Source organism: Amblyomma americanum, chromosome 1 (genome assembly GCF_052857255.1).
Source record: "Amblyomma americanum isolate KBUSLIRL-KWMA chromosome 1, ASM5285725v1, whole genome shotgun sequence".
Lineage (NCBI taxonomy): Eukaryota > Metazoa > Arthropoda > Arachnida > Ixodida > Ixodidae > Amblyomma > Amblyomma americanum.
Window position 1 is genome coordinate 280,210,277 of NC_135497.1, and position 27,728 is coordinate 280,238,004.

General features: G+C 50.5%; 1 protein-coding gene across 2 annotated transcripts in view; it reads right to left on the minus strand.

Moving 5' to 3' along the window:
* The window catches only part of LOC144115185 (nose resistant to fluoxetine protein 6-like), a 62,410-nt gene that overhangs the window by 25,374 nt on the left and 9,308 nt on the right, over positions 1-27,728 (minus strand). The window contains exons 2-3 of one of the 2 annotated variants that reach the window (XM_077649437.1): positions 17,533-17,725; positions 320-525 (exon numbers count right to left, since the gene is read on the minus strand). In XM_077649437.1, the coding sequence (XP_077505563.1) occupies positions 320-525; positions 17,533-17,725 (399 nt within the window). Of the gene's footprint in view, positions 1-319; positions 526-1,463; positions 1,713-17,532; positions 17,726-27,728 lie in introns of those variants that run through there. The other variant, XM_077649438.1, reaches the window with a different exon arrangement.

The following is a 27,728-nucleotide window of genomic DNA, read 5'->3' on the forward strand; positions in this document are numbered from 1 at the left end:
CCACTTCAGCCTTCAGGACTAGACAGCTCGCGGATTCCAGCCAAGCAGCTTTGCGAATCTCGGCCCATATTTCTCCCTCATGCTTCGCTAGTGTTTCCTTTTTCTTTGTATCTTCAACGCTCCGAACTCGATGTTTCCTAAAGTCATCTCAGGTGGGCCATCAACAATGATCACATTTCAAGCTTGGTGCGCCTAATAAATATACGTACTTGGAGACTAGTTGAAATAAACGAGACGTATGGCCCATATAGTTGCGTGTGAAATGTGAGCTGTCCCTTTTTCCCGCGGCGACCGTTTCTCATCGTCTTTTGGGGCTCACCGACTCGGGGTCCTTGATGAGCTCCGAGGAGTTCTTGAAGGGCCGCGGCAGCCCCGGGAACTGGATGTTGAGCGTGCAGTACCTTCCCACGATCGGGTCGCCGTCTCCTTCGTCGTGGTGCACCGACAGGCACTGGTCGAAGGAGCCGAGCGTCGCCAGCGAGCCCGTCATGACGCCCATGGGCAGCTTGCCGCTCGAGTCGGCCACTGCGACCAGGGCAGCCAGAATGAGGAGCGGGACGCTCCGAGACATATACTCCAAAACAACTCTTCGCTTATCTCACCCTGGTGCGTTTAAACGCGGTTTGACGGGACCATCACCCCCTGTAAACTGTCACGACTAGCCATGGGCGCCCGTGCGCAGGTTTTTTTTTTTAATTCGAAATGATGTGTACTGCATTAGTGTGCATTGATCGACACGTACTATATGCCTGCGACCGTGTAAAAAAAAAAATTCTGTCATACAGTTGCGGTTTCGATCTCAACCGAACAGAGATGGCTGTGACGTCAAATTTTAGTACAGGTGGCGCGAGGCATAAGAAAACTGCGATATAATCTCTGCTGCTTCAAAAAAATTGCCGTTCCGAATTTCAGACACGCTGTCTCAAATGTTTCAGTGATTTAGAACGACGAAGCCAAGCCACTCCTCCCATGGTAGCCATTTTCTTCTACTTCACGGGACTTACTAAACTTTGCCGTGACAGCCATGGCTGGGCTGTGAAAACAGAAATCGAAACTGCATGAGAGAAAAAATTCAGTATTAACGTATTTAGCGGACGCAGACGAATATCATGTGGTGCTCCATGTATACTAATGCATCATCACAAAGAAGGAAACAAGAAACCAAAACTTGGTGTCTATATATACTCCTTTAAAAAAAATCTGTACTGATCCTGCCCACGCAGAAGCAGGCACAGAACCGTGGACAGCGCGATGGTGCAATGTATGGTGCTATAAAGCGAACGATAGCAATCGCATATGATAACTTTTTGTCCGTGAGCATCTTGTCAGAAATCATGGCTTCACTGCTTGCGCTACAAGTCGGAAACAATAGAGAGCTTTAGTTTCACGTACGTAGGGCTCTTACGGGTGACCAGTGCGCATGCGCAGAACGCAAAGGGTCTGCGTGAGACTTACGGACGTACGTGATATTCGGATTCTTGCGTTACGGTCTTTGCGCTGCTTGCGTACGTAGCGTTGACAAACATGGCAGCGCCCTGCCCGCCCGCTTCACAGCGATAACAGCTTCGTCGCTAATCCCTCGACGCGATATCGTGTTTTAAACTGCTGCATTCGCCATCGATTTGCCCATTCTTACCCTCGCATAAAGTTTAAAGCGACAAATAGCGTTTGTTTTTCACATATAAGGGCGATTTCCCAATTGTTAAGCCTGACGAAGCAGCGCTCCGACGCCGTTCGACTGGCTTGGCTTTGACTCGTCTTGTCTTAGAGTGGCTACAGCAGTGTCTTCGTCTGTCAGTAGAAGAACGCGCGGTGTCTGTCGCGTACGTGCAACTAAAAGGGTTTGAAACGACATGCGCGTATGCTGCGTAGACTTCTCACGTTTGCGTACGTGAACTCTGTACGTACGTGAAACAAACTCTCTAATCCTGCATGCAATAGCGCGAGCGTGCGATTTGTGTGAAGCGCATCTGCTTAGCACTTCAGTCGCCAGACTTGGAGAGACATATTGAACATATTTACCACGAGACAGGAAGTAATCAACGCTGCGCAGAAACCGCCAACAGTGAACACCAGCACTAGTCAAGGTTTAGAAAAGGTACTACAGTAATGACGTGGCGCGTAAAGGTGGGAGGACTGATGCATCTGCTCTTGTTCCCTTTGAGGCTGTCGGCTATACTTAACTCAAATCTGTTTTTTTCGTGTTCTGTTCTTTGGTTTTAGGACACCTTATGCCGTGATGCACGCTGACTACTGCGGCTTTTCGAGTCAACGGTCCCAGTTATAACTGCGCAAAGTTGCTGCACAAGCCGGCATGGATAACGCATGCACCGACCACAATGTACGCTCAGAACGACCCGCAAACGCACTGCAAGCAGCAGGTAACGGATTTCAGTACGCAAAAACCCGCTCCGGGGGGCTCCGACGTACGCCGAACTAAAAAAACGGCTACGCCGCGCAGCAGAAACATCAGATTCCGACCCGCCTGTAGAGCGCTCGCTCTCGCAGCCTCGCGCATTACGACGTCGCTTGCCCGCAATCGTAAAATGCGCGGGCAAAGATCGGCGGCCGGGTTCCAAGATTACTGAGCGCTTTCTCCTTCTTCCCGGTCGTCGCACCACTCGAGAAGGCGAACCGCACTCCGGACTGGTTCCGGTGGAAGCTTCCTGGTCGCGGAGCCAGTTGCGTTAACGCACGTTGCATCCGGCTCCGGCGGCTCCCACACGGGGAACTAGAGCACGCTGGGAAACTATGCGCACACAAGCCATCAACACGTGACTGCGTATTTCGCTCTCCCCTCTCCGGAACGACGTAATGGAGGCAAGTGCTTTCGCGGCTCGCAGGTCCGAGCCGCTTTCGGCCAGACGGAGAGTAAAAGAAAGGGGGGGAGCGCAAGAAGAAATGAAGAAAAAAGACGCAGCGTTTGGCCCTTAATGGCCTACCGTGCGTACACGGGCGAGAGGTGCAACCAGGAAAAGCCGGTTACATTATATAATCGCACGTGGAACCTAGCGTAACAGCACCCACGGTTTGCGTACGGTCGATATTCGGGTTCCAGGATCAAGAGAAAGGTCAATATTTCACCTTTAGGTTGCCAAGGAAAAAAAATAATAAAGTCTACCTTCTGCTCAGTTCAACTAGTACCGAGCACGTGAGCCGGAGAAGGTTGGCATATTTATTTATGCACGAACTAGATTGTCCGAGAACAGGCAACTGTATAGATTAATTCGATAGATAAGACGCGAGCGACGAGCTTTTCGCATGCAGTCTGCGTTCGGCACTACCTTATAGCAACGCATCTCAAATGCAGTGACCTCATAATTATGGAACGCGGCAATGTAATGTCCTTTCACGGCTCGAGAACAAAATGGAGCCTCTCCCAGGCCCCCGTCCTTCCCCGGATCAGGACTCTCCCTTCGCCAAGTGGCGATCGCTTTTCTCTCGGCGATCCCCACTCAGAAAAGTGAAAGGACACCGTGCAAAATGTCACGCCACTAGACACCTTACAGCGCACCGCGACAGACTCCGACCAAAACCATTTTAATTTAAAAATCCCTACTTTTCGGACCCGGCTCGGCTCCGTCTTCAGGGGTGACAGGAGGCCGTTGGCTTGCGTCTGTAAGTACTGCGGTGCGACCAGAATAATATGGAGCGCGCCTCGGCGTTTGAAAATAGCTGACGCATTCCGTGGCGAAGATGTGATGGTCTTTTGCGTTCAAACGGGAGCGCACCAGCGGCATGTGCTAGCATAATAACAAGGTGAAGTTTGTGTCACTGACCAAGTCACAAACAAACGAAGATGACGTTTCGGGTCCCGTACGGGACCCTTGTTCACAACAAGACTGTCAAGGAAGAAGGCGGGATTATATAGTCTTCAGGATTGTTCCTAATCTTTTTGCGTAGAAGACGACTAATGATTCTAGATGCGGCCTTTTGAAATTATTCCTTTCTGTGGCTACAATCTCCGCCTCGTCCCAGGCTATCTCGTGGCCAGTGGTCTGCACGTGCTCGGCGATAGCGTTCTACGCAAAAAGATTAGGAACAATCCTGAAGACTATATAATCCTGCCTTTTCATTGACAGTCTTATTGTGAACATGGGTCCCGTACGGGACCCGAAACGTCATTTTCGTTTGTTTGCGACTTGGTCTGTGACACAACCTTCACCTTGTTATTATGCTTCATCCTGACCAGACGGTATTCCGTCGAACGTTATACTATGTGCTAGCATGTGCATAAAGAATTTTCCCTTTTTTTTCACGTAAAGCGTGCCAAGCGTTTGGTCACCGAAGCATCCTCCGTAATATTATGGCCGGAACTATACATGTTGGGCCCTTCGTTTTGGGGTAAATCACAATTTAAGCCGATTCTAGCGCCCCGAACGTATTTCTGGAAAATCGGGTTAAGCCCGCTTTGTACTCGAAAATGAGCCTTCTAGATATTGTTGCTTTTCTAGTTCAGAAAGCTAGAGACAGATCAAGAAAAATTTGCTGATGTCTAGTGTTTATTTCAGAGGAATGCCTTCGGTCAACTAGGAATCTTAAGGCTCGTTTTCATGGGGCGGATGACTCTGAGGATGCGTTCGAAAGAGGCGATTTAGACGCGAGAGGCCAAAACATGGATACCAACAACACGCCTTATAGAAGTCACTTTATGAAGCGCTGTGCACGCGCTAACGACGCCCTGATCCAAGGACCTTGCGCGTTGCAGATCATCGCTGTGATGTTGAATGTTTTCGCGCTATACAAATAAGGGCAGGCAGCAGTCTTCCTCAGACGCAGGAGTGCTTCGTAGGAGACTGGTCACGTCCGCGACGAAATATTTGTAATATATTAGGGAAAGTTTTGTTTGGAGATGCCTCGCAGTTTACTAAAGTTATTAAACCGAGCCAGACAAGCAATTATTACGAAATATTCAGTTTTCTCTAGACACCTGAAAAAATTATTTGCGGGGAAAATATTTTCGTTTCACTGAAGTTTCACTCACGCAGAGCACATAAAATTGTTGAAACAAGCCTTCGCTTCAGAAGCATACAGTGCTTTATAAAGCGGATGAAACAAAGCAGGTGGAAACAGAAGTGTGCCTGAAAGCATGCTTGAACCAAGCATCACTTTCGCGGCACTTCGGCGTTGTTATATGTTCTTTCCCGATCTATTTCCTACAGAAGGATTTAGGTCGAAGTTTTGTACTTCAGCGTTTTTTACTGTGCCTCTCCTGCTTGGACCATATTTGGTCCGCGGTATGCGATAAATAATAAAAAAAATATATTTCCAGAAGTTACCGCCGCAAGCGTTCTCTTGTTATAGCCTTGTTAGCGTGAGCATTCAGCAAGCTTCTTCAGCATTATAACTCTCGGTACATTATATACAGCATTATAATTCTAGGTGGAAACGCCCAACTACATTGAGGTCTTCTTGGAGAGCGTAGTGGTAAAGTACTGGGTCATGGCCTCACTTAGGCCTCACTAAGGCGTGGCAGTGCCGTGGAAGCTACGGCTACGAATTCTACGAATTCTCAAGCTTCGAATTCTCAAAGCTTTTCCCACATGAAAACTCGCATTATTAATTGGCTAGCGCCCCTAACCTTGGGAGTCGTGATAACGCACCGAGTGATAGCCAAGGTGCCGGCCAACCACTGGCGGACAACCACCCACCACTCTCGTGTGTGCGTGAAAGTGAGAAATTATTTCTGCGAAAAGGTTTCGCCAAGCGTCTTAAATACTTTCACTAGATACGGAAAACTTGGCAACCGTTCATCCAACCCATGTGACCACCCGCCACCAAAGTCAAAACGACGCCAAGCTGAGAAACCTGCAGGGATTACGAACGGGCGATTAGTTGGATCTTCAGCCGGATCTGGCGCCGCATACTTGCGCCGGTCTGCAGGCACCCCTTTCATTCTCCACGAACAATGAGCTTGCACTAGCGTTCATCGTGTTCAGTGAGTTTTGTGGAACGGGCACAACATCGCAGGCCGCGTGGAGTTGGCATAGTGCAGCCGTGCTCACCATCCCGGCATTTTCCGGGCATCGCTGGCTGCCGTATGGTTTTTCAGCTGCGGACAAAAATAATTTTCACGAAACAGGTCACCAGTCTGCGATTCCTCGAAAAATTCCAGCCACAGTTGATGCACAGAAACGGGAACTAGGACACCTGAGCAATGCCCGAGCTCCCGCCGGCAAACGGCTACCTCCACGGCGGGAATGCGTCCGCGTTAGGCGGCAGGTAATCTTCCAAACGCCGCGAGGGCATCGACGAGCGACGCCGAGCCGGCGAGGGTCTGAGAGAAACCGAGACTAACAGTGGATGCCCTGTGGGTGCGCGGAAAGGTGCAGGAAGTTGGCTCAACAAGGACGGAAGGTCAGCGGCGACGACTGCGGCGTCGTATCGCGGCTTCGGCTCGCGGAACAGGAAGGAGCCGACCGCACCGGCGGCGGCGCCGCGTGGTGTCAGTGGAGCAGCCTGCTGCCGCTCCTGCAGTTGGGCGCCTGTAAAGCGACCTCGAAAATAGGCGCCGACGACCGCGCCGCCGGTGAAGCGCGGGCGCTGCGTTCGCTTCCGGCCAACTGCTTTCGCAGCAGTGCTGGCCGAGCGGAGTCGCGCCCCGCCGGGCCCTCTCGCGTCCACCCGCCAGGGAAATGACCGCCGGTGGCATCGAAAGACAGCGATCTTCAGGAGCACCCCCGCGCGGTGGTGACCGCGTGCGAGTGGTGCCGCGGGGAATGCTTTGTTTTGCGGCCAGCTCCTCCGTCAGCACCTCGCACAGGAGGTATCAAATGTTACATCGGGCGGGAGATCCATCGTCGGGCTCGGCCCGTTCTGAACGCGTTCCCTAACGCGGGCAGGGCTCCGACGGAGCGGTCACGCGGGGTTCGTAGGCAATGTCCTGATTCAGCGATACGCATGTCGCGGAGCATCGAGCGCCGGTAACGCCTCGTCCGAGCCGCGATAAGCGGGGGCCCCATTGATTGCGAAGCGAGGTGCCGAGAAAGGCCAGAATGCATGCGATGGGTAAGCGTACGTACCCCGAATACTTGCGCACGTGGCTGTCGGCAAACACAACCTCATTCGGACGCTAAACCATTTCCACGACGAGAGGAGTATGCAGAGCCGATCTGGATAACGAATCCTCAGCTGCCTACTGGCGGCAAACCCGGAAACGTAAGGAAGCCAAGCTCCGCTTTCCCACTCGCTCCATTCATGCCTCTCCCAACAGAAATTCAGAGGGCATGCATGGTCTGATGTAGAACAACTATAGGTGCAGGTATGACCGCGCCAACCCGAACTGTTTTGGCTGATAGTGCGTCAGAGGAGTGTGAACACCGCCGAGAGCCCTACTTGTTTTCCCATGTGGGTATGTGTACACCCTCTGTCAAAAAGACTTCAAGCCACGCAGTCTGCTTTTCCGTCGTTCAATGGGGCGCTTATTACACCCCTGAAGCACATGGGCACATGAGAAGGAAACATAACCGATTGTCCGTTAAGGCATTGAAGTGGATTCTAATTGAAGGCACATGTAGCAGGGGCCAGCAGATAGTCAGGTGGGCGCGTGAGTTTGGGAAGTTTGTGGGAATAATGGAGCCGCAGCTGGCGCTGAGAGGGTTTACTGGAGGTCAGTGGCGGAGAGGCCTTTTCCCTGCAGTGGACGTAATTAGGCTGAACATGATTATGATGATAAAGCTCTAATTCTATCGAGAAACTGAAGAACGCTACTACTAATATTTTGAGACTTTTATCCATAGGGCTGCCGCATGGGCTCCACTAAAGGGCTCAAAGACAAATCCTGTGGTCCTAAGACTTTTAACGAAGTTTGTACATCAAGAAAGGTGTCGAGCTGCGCCAGTACAGAGAGAGAGAGAGAGAGAAAAACCTTTTAATGGGAAAGCAGAGAATATAGCCGGCGTCTAAAAATCGCTGGCATGCTACTCTGCGTGGGAAAGGGAATTTGGGAGATAAAGACGGAAGGAGAGCGGTTTGGAGAAGGTGAAATAAAGGAAATAAAAGAGCAGAAGATCAAAATGTGGCCATTAAATGCAATCTAAGGTGCATTGGCAAGTAATGATGGTACATATAAAATGATGAAGTGCATAATCCAACAAATGGGCTAACAAAATTCACTGCGTGAAGAATGCATGCATGATGGTAACATGCAAGGTGAAATTGGAGCTTGTCAAGATGTCCAGTGTCATTTAAATATGCAAGCAAAAAATCCATTGCATGTCTCTATTGCCTAAGGCAGGCTAAGGGACCTAAAACACTGTCCATTAACACGATGCAAGCTAATAAAGTGTAGAAATAACAGGAACGTAAATATGCTGTGCATGTTTGGAGTACATTTGCTTGCGCTGAAAAATGGCTTTTATGTTAAAAATTGGCTGAAGTCGCTTCTTGGGTAAATGCATTTCATCTGGTATTCTATGACAAATGTAATCTACTACTCGCGCAAGCCCAATGTTATGACCGGGCTTTCGCGAATTCTTATTAAGTTACAATCTAAAACGCAAGCATAGTACACAACAACAAAAAATATGTGCTGGATGTGATCACAGGCGTACCTAAATGTACATTTTGATCGCGCTTATGAGGCTGCGTATGGGGGACAATAGGAAATTTTACTAACTTCCGACATAGCCGAAAACTGTCAATGCAGACTTTTAGGTATAAGCAAACCAAAGAAAGTCCGGAGTACCTGATAGGCTGAACGACACATACCTTTGAACAGTAAAGTTCTCAGGGTTGTAGCTCCCAAAAACAATAATTCCAGGCGAAACCACCCCACTCCTGATACTGTGATTGATTGATAGCCTTTGTATGGCTATTACTGTCGCGACTAGGTAATGATGCCTGTATGCAGGCCAGAAGTACTCTCAAAAAGCAATGTTCACAGGTTCAGTCGTCGACGGTCCTCAAAAGTTAATGGCGGTGATGCATGAATGGGCCTTATATGACCGCGCCAGCGAACAGTAAAGCTCTCTGGATGAATCTGGTAGCGGTTAAATGACGATAAAACACTGCAGACGTTCGGGTTTGGAAGTTTAATTTTGGTAATGCGTCTTGAGCCGATTAATTTCTGTAACTGCCAATTAGGCGAGGTAAGAACTAAAGAATGAATAAGCCGGGTTTACTTACAACGTGCCCAAACCTGGAATGAGAAAAAAAAATTTTTTTCCACTGTGACCTGTCGAAAGATGCATTACCGTTGAGTCATAAACAGCATGTTTGTTCATTCGGTTATAAAAGATGGGGATAGACTCAAGGAAGTGCGAATGGCCGAAATACCATTCACGGGCGGTAGTAAAGCAGCATATCCAGGGCTTTCCCAACGCCATTACTAAGAATTTGCAGGTGACTGCCATGGTTCGTAGCGTTAGTCCCTTCGACACGGCTTATGAGGGGTGCGATCGACTGCAGACACGTCTGCGCTTGACAGGTATACGAACAGCACACTTGTTAGCTGCAAGGCAAAAACGCTACGCCCACCACAACGAAACAGCGTTGAAACGGGATACAGGCGCTAGAGCAGGACAGGGATGACGCGGGCACTTTCCTTTTAACTTTATCATGTTTCAGCGCTGCTTTCTTGTTATTCAACCAACCGGCCAACCAACGCGCCTGTACGGCACCCCATCCTCGTCTGCAAACCTCCGCCTTCAAAGAGACCTCACACGGCTCTAGGCTAAACAAGTATCTCGTGTTCTCTCCCTTTTCGGCAAAAGCGGCGGCCTGAATTTTGCTCTCTCAGAAACCTCCATGGGTGCCAAGCACGGAAATGACCAGGACGCTCACGCTTCGACACGCACGCTTGCGTGTGTCTCCAAGTAGAGAAAGGCTACAAACGTCCCTGCTGTACGAGCGAGACAATGCATAGTACGCTTTATATATTCTTCTTTCGTTCTCAAGACTAGTTCAGGGTGAAAAAGACGTGAAAGAAGACACCAACTATCAGCGTTTACAGGTGTCTTCTTTCGTGTGCGCGTTTTTTTTTTTTTTGCTGCCGGTTTTCTTCAAGAACGAAAAAAAATGCGCCATCAGCTTGCCCTAGAAGAAACTTTACTGAAATGCATTAGTTGGAGTATATACGCTGAGCGTTGATAAGTATTTAATATTTTAAAAAATCTCTGCGCATTCTCTGGGCCTCCGGAAATAAAATATTGCGTAATGAGTGTAATGAGTTTCTTGCCCGACGCAAAGTTCACTCTGCAGTTGTTTAAAGCTGCACTCAAAGCACACACACTGAACAAGGGCGAGGAGAAAGGATAACAGCAAAAAGGTATCATCATACGTTGTTCCTGTCGAGCTGCCAGTTTGTGTGTCAAACCGTCACTTCAAAAGACTGTGGCAGCAACCCCTTTTCATGCCAGACTCACTTGGCTGAGAAGCAAATAAATAATACTGGGTTAAGCCCGGTAAAGTAGAATGAGAGGCTGCAAACACTCAGCCTACCGTCGCATGAGCTCCATGCACGTATCGCCTCACTGCGGTTAGCGGACGGCAAGCTTCGAATGACTACTGTTCGAAGATCGGAAGGCCACAGGGAAACCACATAAACAATTCGGCATGCATAACTTTAAGGTGAAAGCCTTTAGTGGCTCATGATCGCGTCCGTCCGTTACGCTCTTCAAATCAATAAGAATAGAAAGCTTTTTGCACGGTGGGATTCAAACCACCATCTTTCCGTTCCGCAGCTGAGCGTGCTAACGACTACGCTACTTCCTGTCAACGCACAAGCAGTGCTCCTTGTCTAGGACGCTGGAGAGTGTTTGGAGAAAGGCGTCGAATCAGATGGATGCCTCACAAACACCCCCAGTGTCTCCAGCATTTAAGATTCGCTAACAATTGTGTACTTAATTAGCATCTTAACTACACATCAGTGGCACAAGCAGCAACACCGCGCTAAAGGCTTTCGCCTCACCGGACTTCAGGTCAACAAAGTGCCCTCCTGAATTTTTTGTGACCTCGTGAAGTACAGCTGAAAAAAAAAAATGGGAGGGAACACGGGCGGGCGTGTTCGCAAAACGCTGCCGCCGACGGACGATGATAATGGGCGGCAGCAAGCGCATGCGCGGAAAGAGCAGCCGGACACACTTACTGGACGTGAGCATGGATGGATGGGTGGACAGCAGGTAGGAGTGTCCCCTTTGAAACGGGGTGATGGCAGTTGCCACCATGCTCAGTTTTTTTTCTTTTATTTTTGTTTAATTGTGTCCGCCGAATCTGCGACCGCCGATCCTCTCCGCCACGCGAAGACAGCGGTCCGCGAAATGCGGCGGCCACGCGCTCCCGTATTCCCTCTCATATTGCTTCTACCTGTACCTTTGGTGAGGCAGAGACACTTTATTGATCGTTCTTTTCATGGACCCGCAATTATTTTTGTACCTTAGGTGCAGCACTTCATGTGGATGTGCAAATTTGTTGCTTTGCAGCACCCTCAGTGAGTTACTTCAAGATCCAGCGCATGCGCGCGCATTTACGAACTCTGAGGGAAGCGCCCCAGCGCTGACTGCCGAGGAAAGATACAAGTCGCCTGGCAGTGGTCAGCGCACCGCACTCAGTAACTCAGTCCCTCTGGGAGAGGACACGGACGAGTTCGAACCTCAAGGACTCGCCCCCAAAACGTCCGTCAAGGCGCAACAATGGCCATGCCGCGCTCGCCGAGGACAGTCTGACGCTCCACCGACGTAATGGCGTCCACTCGGCAAAAGACGCCACCCGATCGTGCGTGACGCCTTGTCGGGCGCCCACACGGTTCGCCTTTTCGGTACCCGGCGCACATCGGGGGCAAGGACGAGACGGCGGTGCAAGTGCAAACACGTCGCCGCGCGGGACAACGGGCCTTTTCGGACAAAGCGGGCGTCGGCCGAAGGAACGAAATCACTGGGAGTCAACACTGCAGGAGTCCGCGTCTCGACAACTCGACAGCGCATAAAGCAAGGGTACAAGGTGGTCGGAGCGTCGATCGCCCTCTCCAGCAGCAACCCACACTGCACAAACATCGAGCACGCGAGCGAGCGAGTTGGGCTATACGGTGATGGAGTCGGTCTAAAAGAGACTACGTCACACATTCTCACTTCCTACGAACGTGTCCGAATGGCATTTTCCTGAGAACACGGGCACGACGAATTTTTCACAGCGAACATCGCGAAATTCACCGTACCCAAGCGAACGCCACTAACAACGGTGAAAGACGAATGCAACATAACCGATCACGTAACGCCATTGGGAAATTATATCCATGAGAACAGCGCCAAAGGAAACCTCGGCTCAAAAGCTCACGCCACATAGACCGCAGAGAACGCTCTCGCCAGCAACCGTCTGCCAAGGATTTCTTGGCATTCCTAGCAAGCCTATGTGCATGCGCGCATCTCCTTGCAAAAGAAGGTGAGAATTAATGTCATCTAAAATTCATTGCTTTCTTAGTGACGGCGTATGTCGAAAGTTATAATGCTCGAACCATTTAATTGAATTGTAATACCTTTAATAATTATTGCGGATATGATATTGTGCTCAGGCCTAACTTCAATACTAAAGCAGGAGAGTACAGATCACCGTCATTTGTATTTCCACCAAAATTTAATTAAATCTAAACAAGTACTCCAATCTTATTAATTGATCGAAATAATGAGCATTCACTAAAACTACGAACATTCACATCCAGTCGTTCGTCTGTATACCCTAAGACAAGTCCTCGCGTCGAAACGTTGGTCAGCGGACTGTGGCTTACCATGACCCCTCGTTCATTTTGCGCCGCGTTGAACACGGATGATTTTGCAAACTTCAATCTTGGATCTCTGAAACCTGGCCTCGAGGGGCTTCTTTCACCTGGATTACCGCGACGTGAAGTCTTCTGCATCTTCTACCCTTGCGATCCCAATCGGGACAAGCCATATCCCTTCCTGCTTCATCTGTGGTTGTAATGAGACGATCAGAAGTCTCTTTTAGTCACGCCCTCAATGTACTAATATAAGACCAGCGGTATACACTGCGCTCGGCACATATGACAGCTGACAACCGTTCGCTGTCGGAGCAGAGGTTCATTAGGCGTAAGTAAACGGGTACTATAGGAACGCCTTTCGACGGAGTAGACACTTGTCCCATAGTTCTCATTTTGCCAGAATTGCCCCACTCTTTCCAGGCAGATTGCAGCACACATACTCCCCTGCAGGAGTGGATGTACTCCTTCTACTACGAAACTTTAGAAAATAATAAACCGCAACTAAGCAAGGAATCAAGAGCCGAGTGTGCTACCTCTTTACTACGGCTGGTGCTCATTCCACTGGTTTTAAACACATACTGGGTGTTTAGGCGAATATTTTATGAAGCTCCTGAAGATAGAGGGCCGCCGCGGTGGCTGAGTGGTTATGGCGCTCGGCTGCCGGCCCGAAAGACGCGGGTTCGATCCCGGCCGCGGCGGTCGAATTTCGATGGAGGCGAAATTCTAGAGGCTCGTGTACTGTGCGATGTCAGTGCACGTTAAAGAACCCCAGGTGGCCGAAATTTCCGGAGCCCTTCACTACGGCGTCCCTCATAGCCTGAGTCGCTTTGAGACGTTAAACCCACATAAACCAAACCTAAAGATAATAAGTTTGAAACAATGAAAATCTTTTCAGCAACAAACTGTCACCCGTGAAGGACGCCAGTTCCTATTAAATAATTTTAATTATGCATCTAATTGGTTAAGCATCATTGATTATTCTCATAATTACCCCAGTCCGGTGGTTAGTACCAACAGCCTGATGGTTCGTACCATATTTCAAAGCGTGCGGCATGTTGAAGGTTTGCCCTTCGTTAGCAGAAATCACTGGCTTCCTGTTACATATTTCATTGTATTAAAAAGTGAGTGTAGCTTCACCTACACTCACGTCGAGCATTCACGCCGTAATAGCACTGTAGTGTGAAATATATACAGCGAAGTTTCGCGGCGAATCGTGAAGATTTACAAGGATTTAGCGGAAATGTTTTCCTTATGCAGCCGAAGCATCGGCAGTTTCTACGAAGCGTTTTTTTTCCTCGGAAGGTCGCCGCTTTGAAACAGATGTACGAATGCGTGAATGGTGCACCCGAAGGGCATAGAACCTTTTCGCGTAGCGATAGGGCTGTAACTGTTTTGCAGAAACTTGAGACAGTTAGGAGACAACCTCTTCTGGAATTTATGTACGCAAGTGCATGCCTTCGCTGAATGGTGCGCAATCAGACATTCCGCTGTGATATACCACTTTCCTCCAACCACGCAAAAGGCGATCGCTTCGTTTTTCGTTTACCGTAATCAGCTACAGAAGTATATTGCGAGAAATGCTGGTCACAGATGACCTTATGCTGTATTATTAAAGCGAAGAAAGTACAACCATCCTCCAACTCTTTTTGCCCTCAAAGGGAGTGCATAAACAGTTCAACTCCCTGGCGTACACTGCCGAAGTAGGCATTTCCCTACTAAGCCAATTCATGTGGAGTAAACGTTTGCTAAGTATTTGGCTTTTTTGAGAGAGAGAGAGAGAGAGAGAGAGAGAGAGAGAGAGAGAGAGAGAGAGAGAGAGAGAGAGAGAGAGAGAGAGAGAGAGAGAGAGAGAGAGAGAGAGAGGAGCAGTTTTTAGTGTGTAGGACCGAGCACTTGTCAGTTCTGAAGGCCTTCTCAAGCATGGCTCCGCTGTCCTGGGTTGCCGCATTGGGAAAATGCAGTGTTCATCCTCTGACATGTATATGGCCCTTTATCTCTCGCTTTCCTTCTCTCAGCTCCGCTCTTTTTCCCTGCAGTGCAGCCTAGCCAGCTGAAAGCGCGGCACATCAACCACCTTGCCATCATTTCCAAATTTCTTTCTCTCTCTTTTCGGACGCACATATATTCCAAGAGAACTCAATTTTTGCGGAACTCACCAGTAGAAAATCACCACTTTCCCCTCTAAATAATTCTTGCACTCGGGGACATGAACTCGAGCGCAAAGGCACGAAGGAGTGGGTGCGTTATCAGTTACGAGCTGCTCTCACAGGCACCTCATGCACCGGCACCTCGGCCACCCTGGAAAAGGATACACCCCTGGATTCGAAACATAATCGAACGGCCGTTATGACGATAAATATTGCTGGAGTTGACACCCGGTTCAGTTGAGGCCGTGTCCTTCTGAGCTGTAGTATATATTTTTCTGGGGCTCAGATCTACTCAATTTAAAAAATGGACACTGAGGATTGAGAAACACTTTTAAACTACATATTTGATGCTCGTATGTACTGCTCGCCCAATGTATAAACACGCTGAGAAAAGACACAGCGCACGATCGATACATCGACACAGGACGGAACCCGCGTTTTCAAGTTTGGCGCGTACCTGCGCTGCTCCAAAGCCGTCTGGAAAGGGAGAGCGATGCTACCGCATCTCCGAGTAAAGCAACGATGAGCCAAGGTCGATTCTTGCCGCATCATGTGTGTTGCGTCCGCGTGCGTGTGTGTGCACACACGGAGGAAGCGGGCACAGCGTCCCCCCCTTCCGCCGTACTACGAATCTCCTCCTCCCGCAATCTTCGCCCGCCATGCCGCATTCCGTGGGATCCCCTGCTGGCGGCGCGACGACGCCCGCTGATAGGGCACGTCCGCGTGAGTTCGGGACCAGCCGTGAGCCCGCCGGCGCACGCGGGGCATTGGCGCACACCTCGCGCGGTCACGTAAGCCCTCCCGAGCGAAGTCGGAGGAACGGTCACCCCCTCTCAACAGCGTGCCTGCCGCGCGCGCGCGGGCCCTTCGCGGGAGCCCTATGCCGGCGCACGCGCAAGGGAGCTCCGCGCTGCCGGTCAACGGTCTCTGTGTTTTTGTTTCTGTTTACGCGCGTGAACGCCCTTGGCCGTCCCCAAAGGACAAACGGCACGCTGCCGGGATCACGTACCCGCTACTCGACCGAGAGAGTGACTGGCCGAGAGGTGCCCCCTGGCGTGGGGCTCTCGCCGGACGCACGCTGCAGTAGTGTGGAGTGTGCGCTGAGCGCATGAGTGGAGCGTCTTTCCCTCGCCCTTGCGACTGCCGGCCGGTGAGTTTCTACCCACCAAGAAGGGCAAGAAAAGGAAATAAGATTGTGCCATGTCGCAAGTGTAAATTTATTCACCAACATCACGTGCGCACGCCGTAATCAATCGATGTGCTCCATTCGAAACCCGATTTCGGCGACATGGAGCAAGGCGCACGGTTAGTTAGTTCCTACTATGTTGTGGCTGTCACCAGCTCAGAGGTTTAGTGGGCTATTTTCTTTTTAGTACACCTGTCTGAGTGTCCATTAGCGACAGCCACAGGAACAAGGTTATATGTGTTGGTAACAGTGTCAATGCTTTTTTCTTAATCTGTGACGCATGGTTCACAGAGATACAGATTTAACTGTTTTTTTTTTCTCACTGAACTAATCCTTAGAAACTATATTTCCGATGAGTAAAAAAAATTTAAATTGCGGGATTTAACGCGCAGCTACACATGGGCTATGAAGGACGCCGTAGCAGAGGGCTCTGGGTTAATTTAGACGACCTGAGGTCCTGAAGCGTGCGCTCGCATCGCACAACACACGGACGAATTTTGCGCTTCGCATCCTTCGAAACGCCACAGCCGGGTTTGAACCTGGTTCCCCCGGCTCAGTAGCCGAGCGCCGTAACCACTGGGTCACCGCGGCGGGTGCTTCGTATGAAGAATGGCTCTCCTACGCTCTTCCACGACGACTGGTCAGAATGTGCCGATTACCGCTTTATTTAGGCGCAGTCTCTGTGGATAACCGATACCAAAACACGTGAACGGTGCACTAATGGGTAAAATTATTAAAGCAAAATTTTTCTGGCGGTATTTCGCCCTTTAGAAATCAACAATCTGCGACATCCGCAGGAATATTTCCATCTGTGTTAATGGTTAAAGCAACGTATCTAAAACACAACGCGTAAAAACATGGAAGAACAGAAAAAAAAAAACACGACGGCTCATTGCCTTTTCGACCTGACCTGCGCGCTAAAAATGCTTGAGACCGGCCGCGGTGGTTCAGTGGTTAGAGCGCCCGGCTACTAAACCGCAGTTCCCGGGTTTGAAACCGGCCGCGGCTGCCGCGTTTCGATGGAGGCGAAGCGCAAAAGGCGCCCGTGTGCTGTGCGATGTGAGTCCGCGTTAAGGGTCCCCAGGTGGTCGAAATTATTCCGAAGCCCTCCACTACGGCACCCCTTTCTTCCTTTCTTCTTTCACGCCCTCCTTTATCCCTTCCCTCACGGCGCGGTTGAGGTGTCCAACGCAGTGTGAGACAATTACTGCGCCGTTTGCTTTCCTCCAAGAAATAATTTTCAATTGTTTCTCAGTAATACTTCACTCGATGTCCTTCAACGCCGTTCTCACTCAGCAGGAGATGGTTTCCATAGCCGTGTTAAGTGCTGCTGCCTCCTGTGCACAGTTTTACCGGCAGTCTGGAGCGCGCGCACGAGGTGAATAACTGTGAGTGGTCGCTGGTCAGTGGGGAGCCGTTAGGGGCCAGGAGTTGTGACTGCTAGCTCCCTGAGGGCGCAGCTACGCCTCGGTATGGCAAGGTGTACTCACGGCGTATAGCCCAGTCCCGCAGGCGTCTGACTCCCAGTATGACTTTGAGCAGTGCCGCCTGGCAGTCCCCAGACAGCTCGGCCTCACCGCTGACCTTCACCAGCGCCGGGAACATGGTTTGCACAGCCTGCTCGGCCGTCGAGCGCAGCGCCGCCTCCATCGCAGACCACTGCCGGGTCATGGACTCGGTGTCCTGCGCATCCGAAAGAAGAGGGCACACCGTCAGACATGGAAACACGAAGGCCCTTCTCGGGCATACAGTCAGCGTGGCACATTATTGCGTGCAATCGGTGTGCCTGCTAATATCCCAAAGCAGTGCACGCATATTCGGTTTCTGCAACATTTTCAGAGATAATATACAGTCGAGTCCACTTATAACGAACATGACGGTAACGAAGATTGCGTTCGCTGCATTTCATGCTCGCAGTAAGTGCACTGCCCCTAATATACGACCAAAAGCATCGTCCGCGAAAAGTGGCGTTAATTTCGTAAAAACTGCTTCATGCGCGTACATCTTCAAACCAAAACCTACAGCGGCGATTTATAGGCTGTGAGAAGCGGTCATTTCCTCCTTGCCGAGACCCTTGCTGCCAAAAAAAAAAAAAACTGAGTTAGGGACGGGATATGAATAATGGCGGTTCAAGCGTCCACGCTAACTGGGGGCAGATCGCATTATTCAGACTCCTAGTGATTGGGGAGCGCTCGCACATTCCATACAACGGCTACATAAGAGCATGGCTTTGCGATGTTGTCTTGGCACGAACGTAGTCTGTGCACAAGCCGCGGTGGCTGAGTGGTTAGGCCGCTCGGCTGCTGAGCCGGAGTTCTCAGGCTCGAACCCTGCCGCGGTTACCGTGTTTGGATGGAGACGAAACTCTTTTAAAAGGCGCCCGTGTGCTGTGCGATGTCAGTGCACATTAAAGATCCCCAGGTGGTCGAAATTATTCCTGAGCCCTCCACTACGGCACCTCTTTCTTCATCCGCTCCCACCTTCCAGCTTTCCTCTACGGCGCGGTCGAGGTGTCCATCAACAAGGGAGACAATTACTGCTCCTTTTACTTTCCTTAAAAGCTTATTTTCTTTTTTCAACTATGCATCAACGATGTGTTGTCACAAATTTGCGTGCGTCTGATCACGTGTGTATTCGAAAGCATCGTCTGTCGTTCCTGGGCACATGCAGCAACGAAAGCAGCGCAGCGCAAGTGTGCACTTCATGTGTCAGCTGCACTAGGCGCTGCCTGTACATGGCAGCAACACAAAAGGCGGAGCAGGCAGGGCAGGCGGCGCATACCCCAGCGTGGCCAGCAAGGCATTCAAACTCCTCAAATCGCTGCCGTTACTTGGTCCGCCACCATGGGCAGTAACTTCTGCTTTCGCTTCGGATGCTTTGACCAGCCAGTGCACATGCAGGCAATGATTGACGTTGCCCGGTGGTTACACTTTCTATTCCGTCTCTTTATGTTCTTTCCGGGGCGGTGTCGCGGGGGCTAAGATACACTCCTCGATCACAGCACTTGCTGCAAAGCGCAAGTTTTTCAACATGGGAGCTGAGTTTACGACACTTCCTCATTCGCTATAACCAAGTTGCGCGGCCACGCATGTTCATTGCATCTGAGACGAATTGTCATGACCCCTACCGCATATTTTGACGTTAGCCCCACAAACATTCGTAACGAACGAACGTTCGTTATACCTGCAACCGTTATAATTGGGCTCCACTGTATATCGTTTAACGTCATCTACGGACCACGGCGAGACGGCGTAATGCAGGCCAAAAGCGCTATGCAAATTCCATCGAGATGCATCCAGCAGAACTGCAGTAAGGAAGTACGTTAACAAAAGGTTTGGTTTATATGGGTTCAACGTCCTAAAGCGACTCACGCTATGAGAGACGCCGTAGTGAAGGGCTCCGGAAATTTCGAGCACCTGGGGTTCTTTAACGTGCACTGACATCGCACAGTACACGGGCCTCTAGATCTTCGCCTCCATCGAAATTCGACCACCGCGGCCGGGATCGAACCCGCTTCTTTCGGGCCAGCAGCCGAGCGCCATAACCACTCCGCCACCGCGGAGGCTCGTTTACGAAAGGTGCCAATGGATGTTTTATTAAGGGATAGATTATCAACCACGCCAAATTGTGTCGCGGCAATGACGATTCCACTAGCAGCGCGCCGTAGCTGTCTGACTGTCGTCACGGCTGTTCTACGAGAAGGTCGAAGGCAAAATGTCGCACTCCCGAGCTCGCATGGAAGGCGTCAAATTACTTGAGTGACTCCATTAGCAGTTCTACGGCATGCGTAACGCTCCTTTGCTTACATTTGGCAATTTGGTTGGCAATAGACTGGTTGTCTGCCCACAAAGTATGAAACGGGACAGACCAAGAGAGAAAGGGAGGGGGGAATAATCACCCAAGAGCGAGGAGGCTGTGGCGAATCGCAACCACAAACAAGATAGCGAACGAAGCGAAGAAAAATAAAGGAGACGCTTGACAAATGATGGCGCTACGTCTTCTCACTGAAAAAAAAAAAAAAACGAAACAGGTTCGTAGTCTCTGGGCCGCCCGCTACAGAAAGCTGCGTTTTGTCAAGAGATGCAGATGGGCCGGCATGGCCCAGTTCAGCTTTGCAGCCAGTACTTCCGGTGTGTACCCTGCGCGACTTGCGCTACCAAGCGGCGATCCAAACAGTTTAAAATTTGAGTCAGTGCGAACCTATTGGGGCCAAATTGAAACAGAGAGCGCCATGGCCATTCTCTGTACATTATGGCGCAGTGCTGTAATCACTGGCTCATGTAATAAAGCCTGATAAACTCCCGTTGCAATATGAGTAGGGGCAATCACGTCCTCGGCCATATCGAGGTTCGCAATCAAATACACACTTTCTGCTGAAATCGCTGCATAAGAAGTCATTGTATAAGCAAGTAGCCGTTTTCAGCATACCACACAGTGAAAGTTGTGCCACGATTCCGGAAGCAAAACTAAAGAGGAGAACGGCGAGCGAAGATCACCGTACGAGTCGGCGTCACGCTTATAAACGCATCGTGAGGAGCCGTTAGTCACGAATGTAAGCGTCCTAACACGAACGTCGCCTGTCCCGCTCAGCCGGAGCTCGAGGTCAACACTATACGCCCCTTCCCACTACGCGGCACAGGCGTATACTGTTGCGAACATCGTCTATGTATAAAGATACCCGGAACGCGTGTCTTTCCGCCCTCGCTGCTACCCGCGGGGCGGCAGTGCAAGCATGATTGAGACAAGCGGCGGGAGCGTTCGAGGCAGCAACGCGGCCGTCACGTGGAAGAACACCGCGCATTCCGAGAGACGCCACGCCACTACTCGACCCTTCGAAATCGATTCGGACCGGGCGTCCGAGCACACGCGGGCTCGCGCGCGCTGCTGCCTCCGCCGTTCAGTCGCTGACACTTCCGGGTGGTCGTCACTTCGAGCAAGCGGGGTCCCTGTCGGAAGCGGACGACGGGAAGTGGAGAAACAAAAAACAAAACGAAAAGGCAGACGTGGCCGCGTTGTGCGATTCGGGCGCGCGGATACCGGCCGGCGCGAATCGCAGCCGCCAACAACCCACTTCTGGTGCCCATGCGGCACAGCGCGAGTTTTTCCCGAGATTGCGCGCTAAGGATGCGCCCAAACTCGCGGGCCCGCGCGCCTCCCTCGGTGTACGGCGCCTTCCATTTCGCGTGCAGGCCAGTAGTAATGGCGGGCGCCGGCAGCATTATACGGGGAAACGTATACCGCTTTCCACGCTCTTTCGGCCGACACGCATTAAACCAGGGTCTCGTCAGAGCTGTCCGCGAAGCCGAGGCACGCGACGAACGCCAAGCAAGGCAGAAAAAGGAAGGAAGGGCCGTCGTTATGGAGACGCCGACTGCGGAAGCGCATTAAGTCTATAGAGGCTCCTAGTTCCGGGACGACCGCGCTGAGATTTCCGGAGCAGCTGACGCTTTTGGTGCGGCCTGCTTCGTGGCGCGAATCTTTGTGCGCTGAAAGGAGATGTTACCATTTCAGGCGCAGTACAAGTAGCTAAACTGTAGCGAAAAGTGATAGCGACGAGGATAAAGTGCCGTCGAAAAGAGAACATTTTCTTCCTCCTTCTCTTATTTTTTTTTTTGAGGATGAAGTTTCAAGTTCAACAATTCAGTAAAGCCGTTCATTTAATGGGTCGGCTATTTTTCCTCAAAGCCTGCTCCTACGGTATGTTCGAGCGTCTGGCTTTTCTTTGCGGATTTTCTTCGAGCCGACAAAGCACCTGGCGGGAAAGAAAAGGAAAGCAAATAAACAAATCAGCTAAAAATTGCAGCGAATGAGGCGCACCCAGGTACCGCTCTAATAGCTGCTCAGCAACGGTGAATTCAGGCACGTAATTGAGAATTTATTCTTTTCACTTGCATTTTTTTCCTTGTGAAATGGTGACTGGTGCATGTATTCAGCCATCTCTACGTAGTACACGCAGCTGCAATCTGCTCGTAAATGCGTGCATGAGAGATAGAAGCATAAAGGCGGCCTACCGGTTGTATCGGCGGTGGCCGGATAGCATCTTATATCGTGGCATGTTTTCGGCACGAACTTAGAGTCACAACAAAGTTTTGGCAAGTAAATTGAAACGGCGACCTTGCTCTAGTTACGCTTTCCAAGCGTCAGTGCTTCCAAACTAAATGATTTTCGAATAAACTAGGTTACTTAACGTCACCACGAATTCTCGCTACGCGCTTGGTGCACGCACATGGCGCCGCAGTCATTCTTATAAGTACAACATTGTATCGGCCACCAATTGCAGTGGCTGTATTGCACTGAACTTAGGCTGGCAGTGCTGCCACGTGGGCCACAGCAAGAAGGACGCGGCCGCAGCGAGCGCGATCGCAGTCAGTTCTCCGTGAAAGGTTGAGGAAAGGCTCCGTAACCTCGTCGTTTCCTTTGCCGGTAGGCAGGATCAACGGCTTTAAGCAGTTTTAGAACTTCTTAAGATAGCCACTCACCGCGGTCATTGCCGCTATTTTTCTACGCTTTGAACTCCTGTTGTGGTATTTTTATTGGAGACGAGAATACACTGTTGGTGTCGCCGATAAAAATACCCTGCATTATTTTTTTCCCTAGTTATTAGGGCATTGATCGCTACCTAAATTCCACGTACGTAACACAAATAGGTTGAAAAGAAAATCGCCAATCTGTCAACAACCAGTGAGAACCGACCCGGAGGTGCAGTTAAGGGGGAAGGTAGAAGGCAACCCTCGAATCGTTTTGAAACGAAAAAAAAAATGTTCGCAGAAGTTTATACGCATGGCTCGGGCTGTGAGGCCACATGAACACAGAATTTTCAGGACATATCCACAGGACTCATGCAATCGAAATACAAGGTGTTTCAGGGAAGACTTAGTAATTCTCAAAAATAGGTTTTTTTAGGCAAAATATAGCTTTCTCAGCATAGTGTTACCAGTGTTGGCGGGCACCAGATAACCGATTAATCATTTTGGGTAGTAAGCTGTTTAACTAAGTTTTATTCACTTTTTAACTCTTAGAGTTAGGCGCCTAGTTGCAATTAGAGATTTGTAGACGGTCGTTGGTAATAGCCATGTCAGTTTTGAGAATTTCGAAAACGCGATTACTCTTCGTGCTGTGGCTAGACAAAGTTTGGCTTCGTTGACTAGTTACGTGCACAGTAAAGGTTGTTTTGCATGAATGCTTTTCGAAAGCGCGTGTGTTTTGGCACGATTCAGCCGAACTTTGTCGAGCCACAGCACCAAGAGTAATCGCGTTTTCGAAGTTCTAAAAACTGAAACCGCTGTTACTAACAACCGGCTACAAATCTCTAATTGATACCGGTCGCGCAGCTGTGATACTTAAAAAAGTTAATTATCAGAAATTAGTTAACCAGCTTACTGCTTAAAACGATTCACCGGTTTTATGGTGTCCGTCGACACTGGACATACTATGCCACAAAAGCCACATTTTTGCCCCAAAAAGCCTATTATTGTAAGTTACTTAAAGTCTAGCGTGAAACACCTGGAATGCACAAGAGGTTATTGTCTTAGAGGGGCACACAAGTAAAACGATCAAGTCGCGATACATATGAAGGCAGCCAACAGACATTGAAACCAGTGAAATCACAAGGGAATGTTTTTCCATTTTTTTATTTGTGGCATTGATCAATGGGATATTAGTAGCGCAATAATATTTTACCCGAAGGATAACTGAGTAAAAAGTAGGTATAAGAATAGACAGCCAGAAGCCACCGGTGGGATCCGAATCGACGGCTTCGGCCTGTCCCATGCGGTGCTCTACCAACGGAGATACGGCGACGGATGCCCAATCTTCTACTTTCGAGTGTATTTATGTTGCACGTAAACTAGTCCTAAGAGTGTTCACCAGCGCCACCCTAGTTCATAGCGGCAGATTTAGAATATCCTGCATTACCGTGACTGTCACGTGGAACGTGATGGAACGGTGAGGGCAGCAGCTGGCCGAGAACCCTCTTCTTCTCTTCTTTCACCCTCACTGGCAGTAGCATGTTTGGGTAACAACCAGGCACACCTCTCCTGTATTCATTAAAGTCTCTCCTCCTCCTCCTCCTATTATCCTACCTATGGCATCAAGACTTACAGACAGTGACTGAGACACGTGGGGGCCAGTTGGTGTGATAGGTGCCCTCTTGACCTCGCCTCTCACACACGTGTAGTAATCGACGGAGTTGTATTCGTGGCAGAAGCGGGAGATGGAAGAGGGGAATGTAAGTCGGGCTACACCTCGATGGTACCCAATGGCCAATCAGGCTTCGCCAGGGTAGCGGTGAACACTGGTGAACACTCATTGAATTGCGCAGTGACCAATCCTGTTGAGGATAGAGGCGAACGTTTGCCGCGACCCTGAACGGGGCTCAAATGAACACAACTGGTTTCCCGCCCGACCTAAGATCCCCTTTCCCTCCTCTCCTCGTTTCCACCTCCAGCTCTGAATGCAGCTCCGTCGATTACCGCATGCGTGTGAGCGGCGGCTAGAAGCGCGGGTTGGTGAGAAACGCCACAACACTAAGGGCAGCCGTTAGGCCTCTGTCACGAAGGAGATGGCCTACAGCGTGTAAAAAACGTACAACGCTTGCGGTTGCGGGTCTGCGCTCGATAAGGCCGAGAAGCCCTGAAACAAATGATTTGATTCTTTATGTCGCTCGCTCCTTTCGTACCACAGTTTATGGAGAAATACTTATTTCTGCAGTACTTTTATTTTAGTGCGCTGGCACTAACCTCCCTCACCGGTTTCGTCATTGTCTGTCTGGCCGATGGGTAACCCGGTTGCTTAGGTGGGCCGCCTAGTTCACGTGGCCTTGTGACGTCATGACAGCCTGCCCATCGGATTGTGAGCAAACTGACCACCGTGGCAGGTGGCAGTTAAATTAATGATTCGTCGTGAGGGGTTGCCGGGAAAGAGCAACCCGGACCCCACAAGCCCCGCCGGTGGCAGCACCTGTCATAGCAGGGCAGTGGAGCATTGTTTAACCGCTGCACCACTGCGCCACGAGTGGTGTGTGGGCTCTCAGCGATCTATGAAAGTAGAGAGCGACCAATTGCGCATATATGAGCATTAACCGATTATAATTATATCGCGTCATACCCTTACGGCGGAACTAGAGTGTCCTCTGCAGTTTTATAGCGCTAACACTAAGGCCCACACTCGCCGATTTCGTCGATCTTTCTCTGAAGACCTGTTTGACCTTGAAAACCGAGCCTCGAACCGAAACCGATGTGAAAACCGAAGTGCCAGCGCACCTATTTCGCATTTGCCCTAACCACACTAAATCATCCGTAATTTTTTATATATAGTGATATTACCGCGTTTACGTCTACGACCCTGTTAATACATGAACATCTTCAACTGATATTCATGCATCGGGCAGAAGAAAAAAAACGAATACACAAGAGCACGGAAGTGGTTGGCGCAACGTAGAAGGAAGGAGCCGGAGCGCCCGATAGTACGTTCATTTTTGTGTACGAAGCGAGGGCAAAGCTACAGCTATAACTAGCCTTTAGTAAAGACCATGCTCAATTTAAGTTAGACCCTTCCTACAGTTCTTTTTTTTATTTGCATGTGCAAGTGTTACTGAGCATTTCCCCAAAGACGGAAAAGCACTGAGCCCCATAAAAATAATCGCAAACGTAGGCAGTCCTTTCGTGCAGCGGTCATTTGCACTGGGTGAGCACAATAGGGAAAATTAGAACATGGGGATATCGGAACGTGGGAACATCTCGGTGGACGGTGAGCGCGTGGCATGCGCCCGTGCGGTTTTTCTTCCGCGTATGAGCACGTTAAGTGGTGCTGCGGTGAGTTCGCCATTAGAGAGTCTGTGCGCGGCGAGCCGCAGCGATCTAGAAACTTGACCTGAAAGTAGCCCCAGAAAGCAGATAATCTAAAAAAAATATTTTTCTCTTGCTGTGGATGCCTTTGTAGATACCTGCGAAATGCAGAAGCCGAACGCACAGGGATCTAGAGTCAGCGTTGAGCACTGAAGATACAGGCAGCTTGTTTTCGCGACCAGTATTGAAGAGCCACACGCCAGCAAAAGTTAGATGTCGGCTCCCTCTCTTTCTAACCGCTTTTATTGTTTCCACTGACCGATGAGTCACTGTTGTTTGTTGCTCAAGCAAGCTGAACAAGAACAAGTGTTATCAGTTAGGACGCGAATTAACTTCAAGACTGGAAGGAGGCGGGGGAGGTGCGGGCAGAAGAAAGAATAGGTCTTGATTTTCTTCACGGGTGTGTTGGCATATCGTCAAGGAGCCACTGTCGAATATATAACTCTCGTTTGAAGGTGAACGCATTAACCGCAAATTTTAAACGGAACTCGTCTGAATAAGTGGCCTGACACCATTGAGTGTTAGGCTTCCTCTGCGAGCACAGCTGGCAGCTGATTTAGCTATAGGTGCTTACAGAAGGTGCGAAGTCGGAAAGAAAACACTACCTTATTGATTCGGTATATTCTTTTTCTTTGCTGCTCCTGCTCCGGACCTTTTTTTTTTTCTTTCCTTTCCAGGCTAAAGGTGACTCAACCCGGATCGTGTGCACGGGGTGACGTCAGCGCAGCCTGCTGCCGCCGGCGACGCTAACCGTGAGAAGTCCCGCTACCCGCGTACCCCCCCCCCCCCCCCCCCCCCCCAGCGCGCGCTGACAATTGAGGAAATATATAGGAGCGAAGCAAGGGAAACGAAAACACGTGTCCCTCCACTCTGCGCGAAGCCCGCAAGGTAACTCGACGGAGGCAGGCTCACGCGAGCATACAGCAGCGTGACAGGCAAGCAGCGCCGCGCTCTCCCGCGTCGCCGCTGCTGCTTCTTCTGTTGGACGCAAATAGTTGCTGGCTCCCGCTCGGACCACCACCGCCGCCGCGGCGAGTGCTGCTCGGACGCCGTTTAGGTTTTCGCCCGACGCGCGGAAGCCGTGCGCGCTGGAAGAAGGCACGAGCCACGTGCACGCTCCAACAACCGCGCGCGGAGAACGAAAAAGCCGAGAAGTTGGAAACTGCCGAGGATGCGGAGAGAAAAGTAGAAGAGGGGAGGGGGGGGGGGGAACGAAGAAAGAAGAATGTTGAGCCGGCGCAGCGCTCTTCGTTCTCTTCCCCCGCGGCGGCGGAGCGGACCCAGTGACCTGCATCCCACAACCCGGCCGGCTCGTTAGCAGTGCTCGCGGTCAACGCGCTTTCTGCTCCTGTTTCCCCTCGCGGATCGGCTGTGATGGGCATCGCGCCTTGGCCCTCCGGGGCCCGATGCGCGAGAGTGCGTCGCGGGCACCCCGGAGTCGACGGCCGGTGACTTGCTAGCCCCACTGAGCTATGGGCGCCTCCAGCGCCATCTGGGACGCCGGGAGCAATTGAGGCGTGTCCGATCTGCAGCATTTGTTGCCGACATTCCAACACCTCTAGGAAAAAAAGAAAGAAATCATGATAATAATAAAAATAACTGGTGTGTTATGTGAAGAACAAAACGGCATCCTGCTTTTCCCGTCCTGGAAAAGGAGACGCTGGTTAGAAAGCGCACTTTGCCGAAACCACTGAGTATGAGTCCGTATTCTTCGCAATAATACGCGTGGTGTTGGTGGTGTGGTGGTGGTAGTGACCCCTGAGGACAACCGAATCCGCGAGCCGAGCAGGGGCTTCCTATGTTTCGGTACGGTCATGACTCGTCCATAATGGAACAAAGAG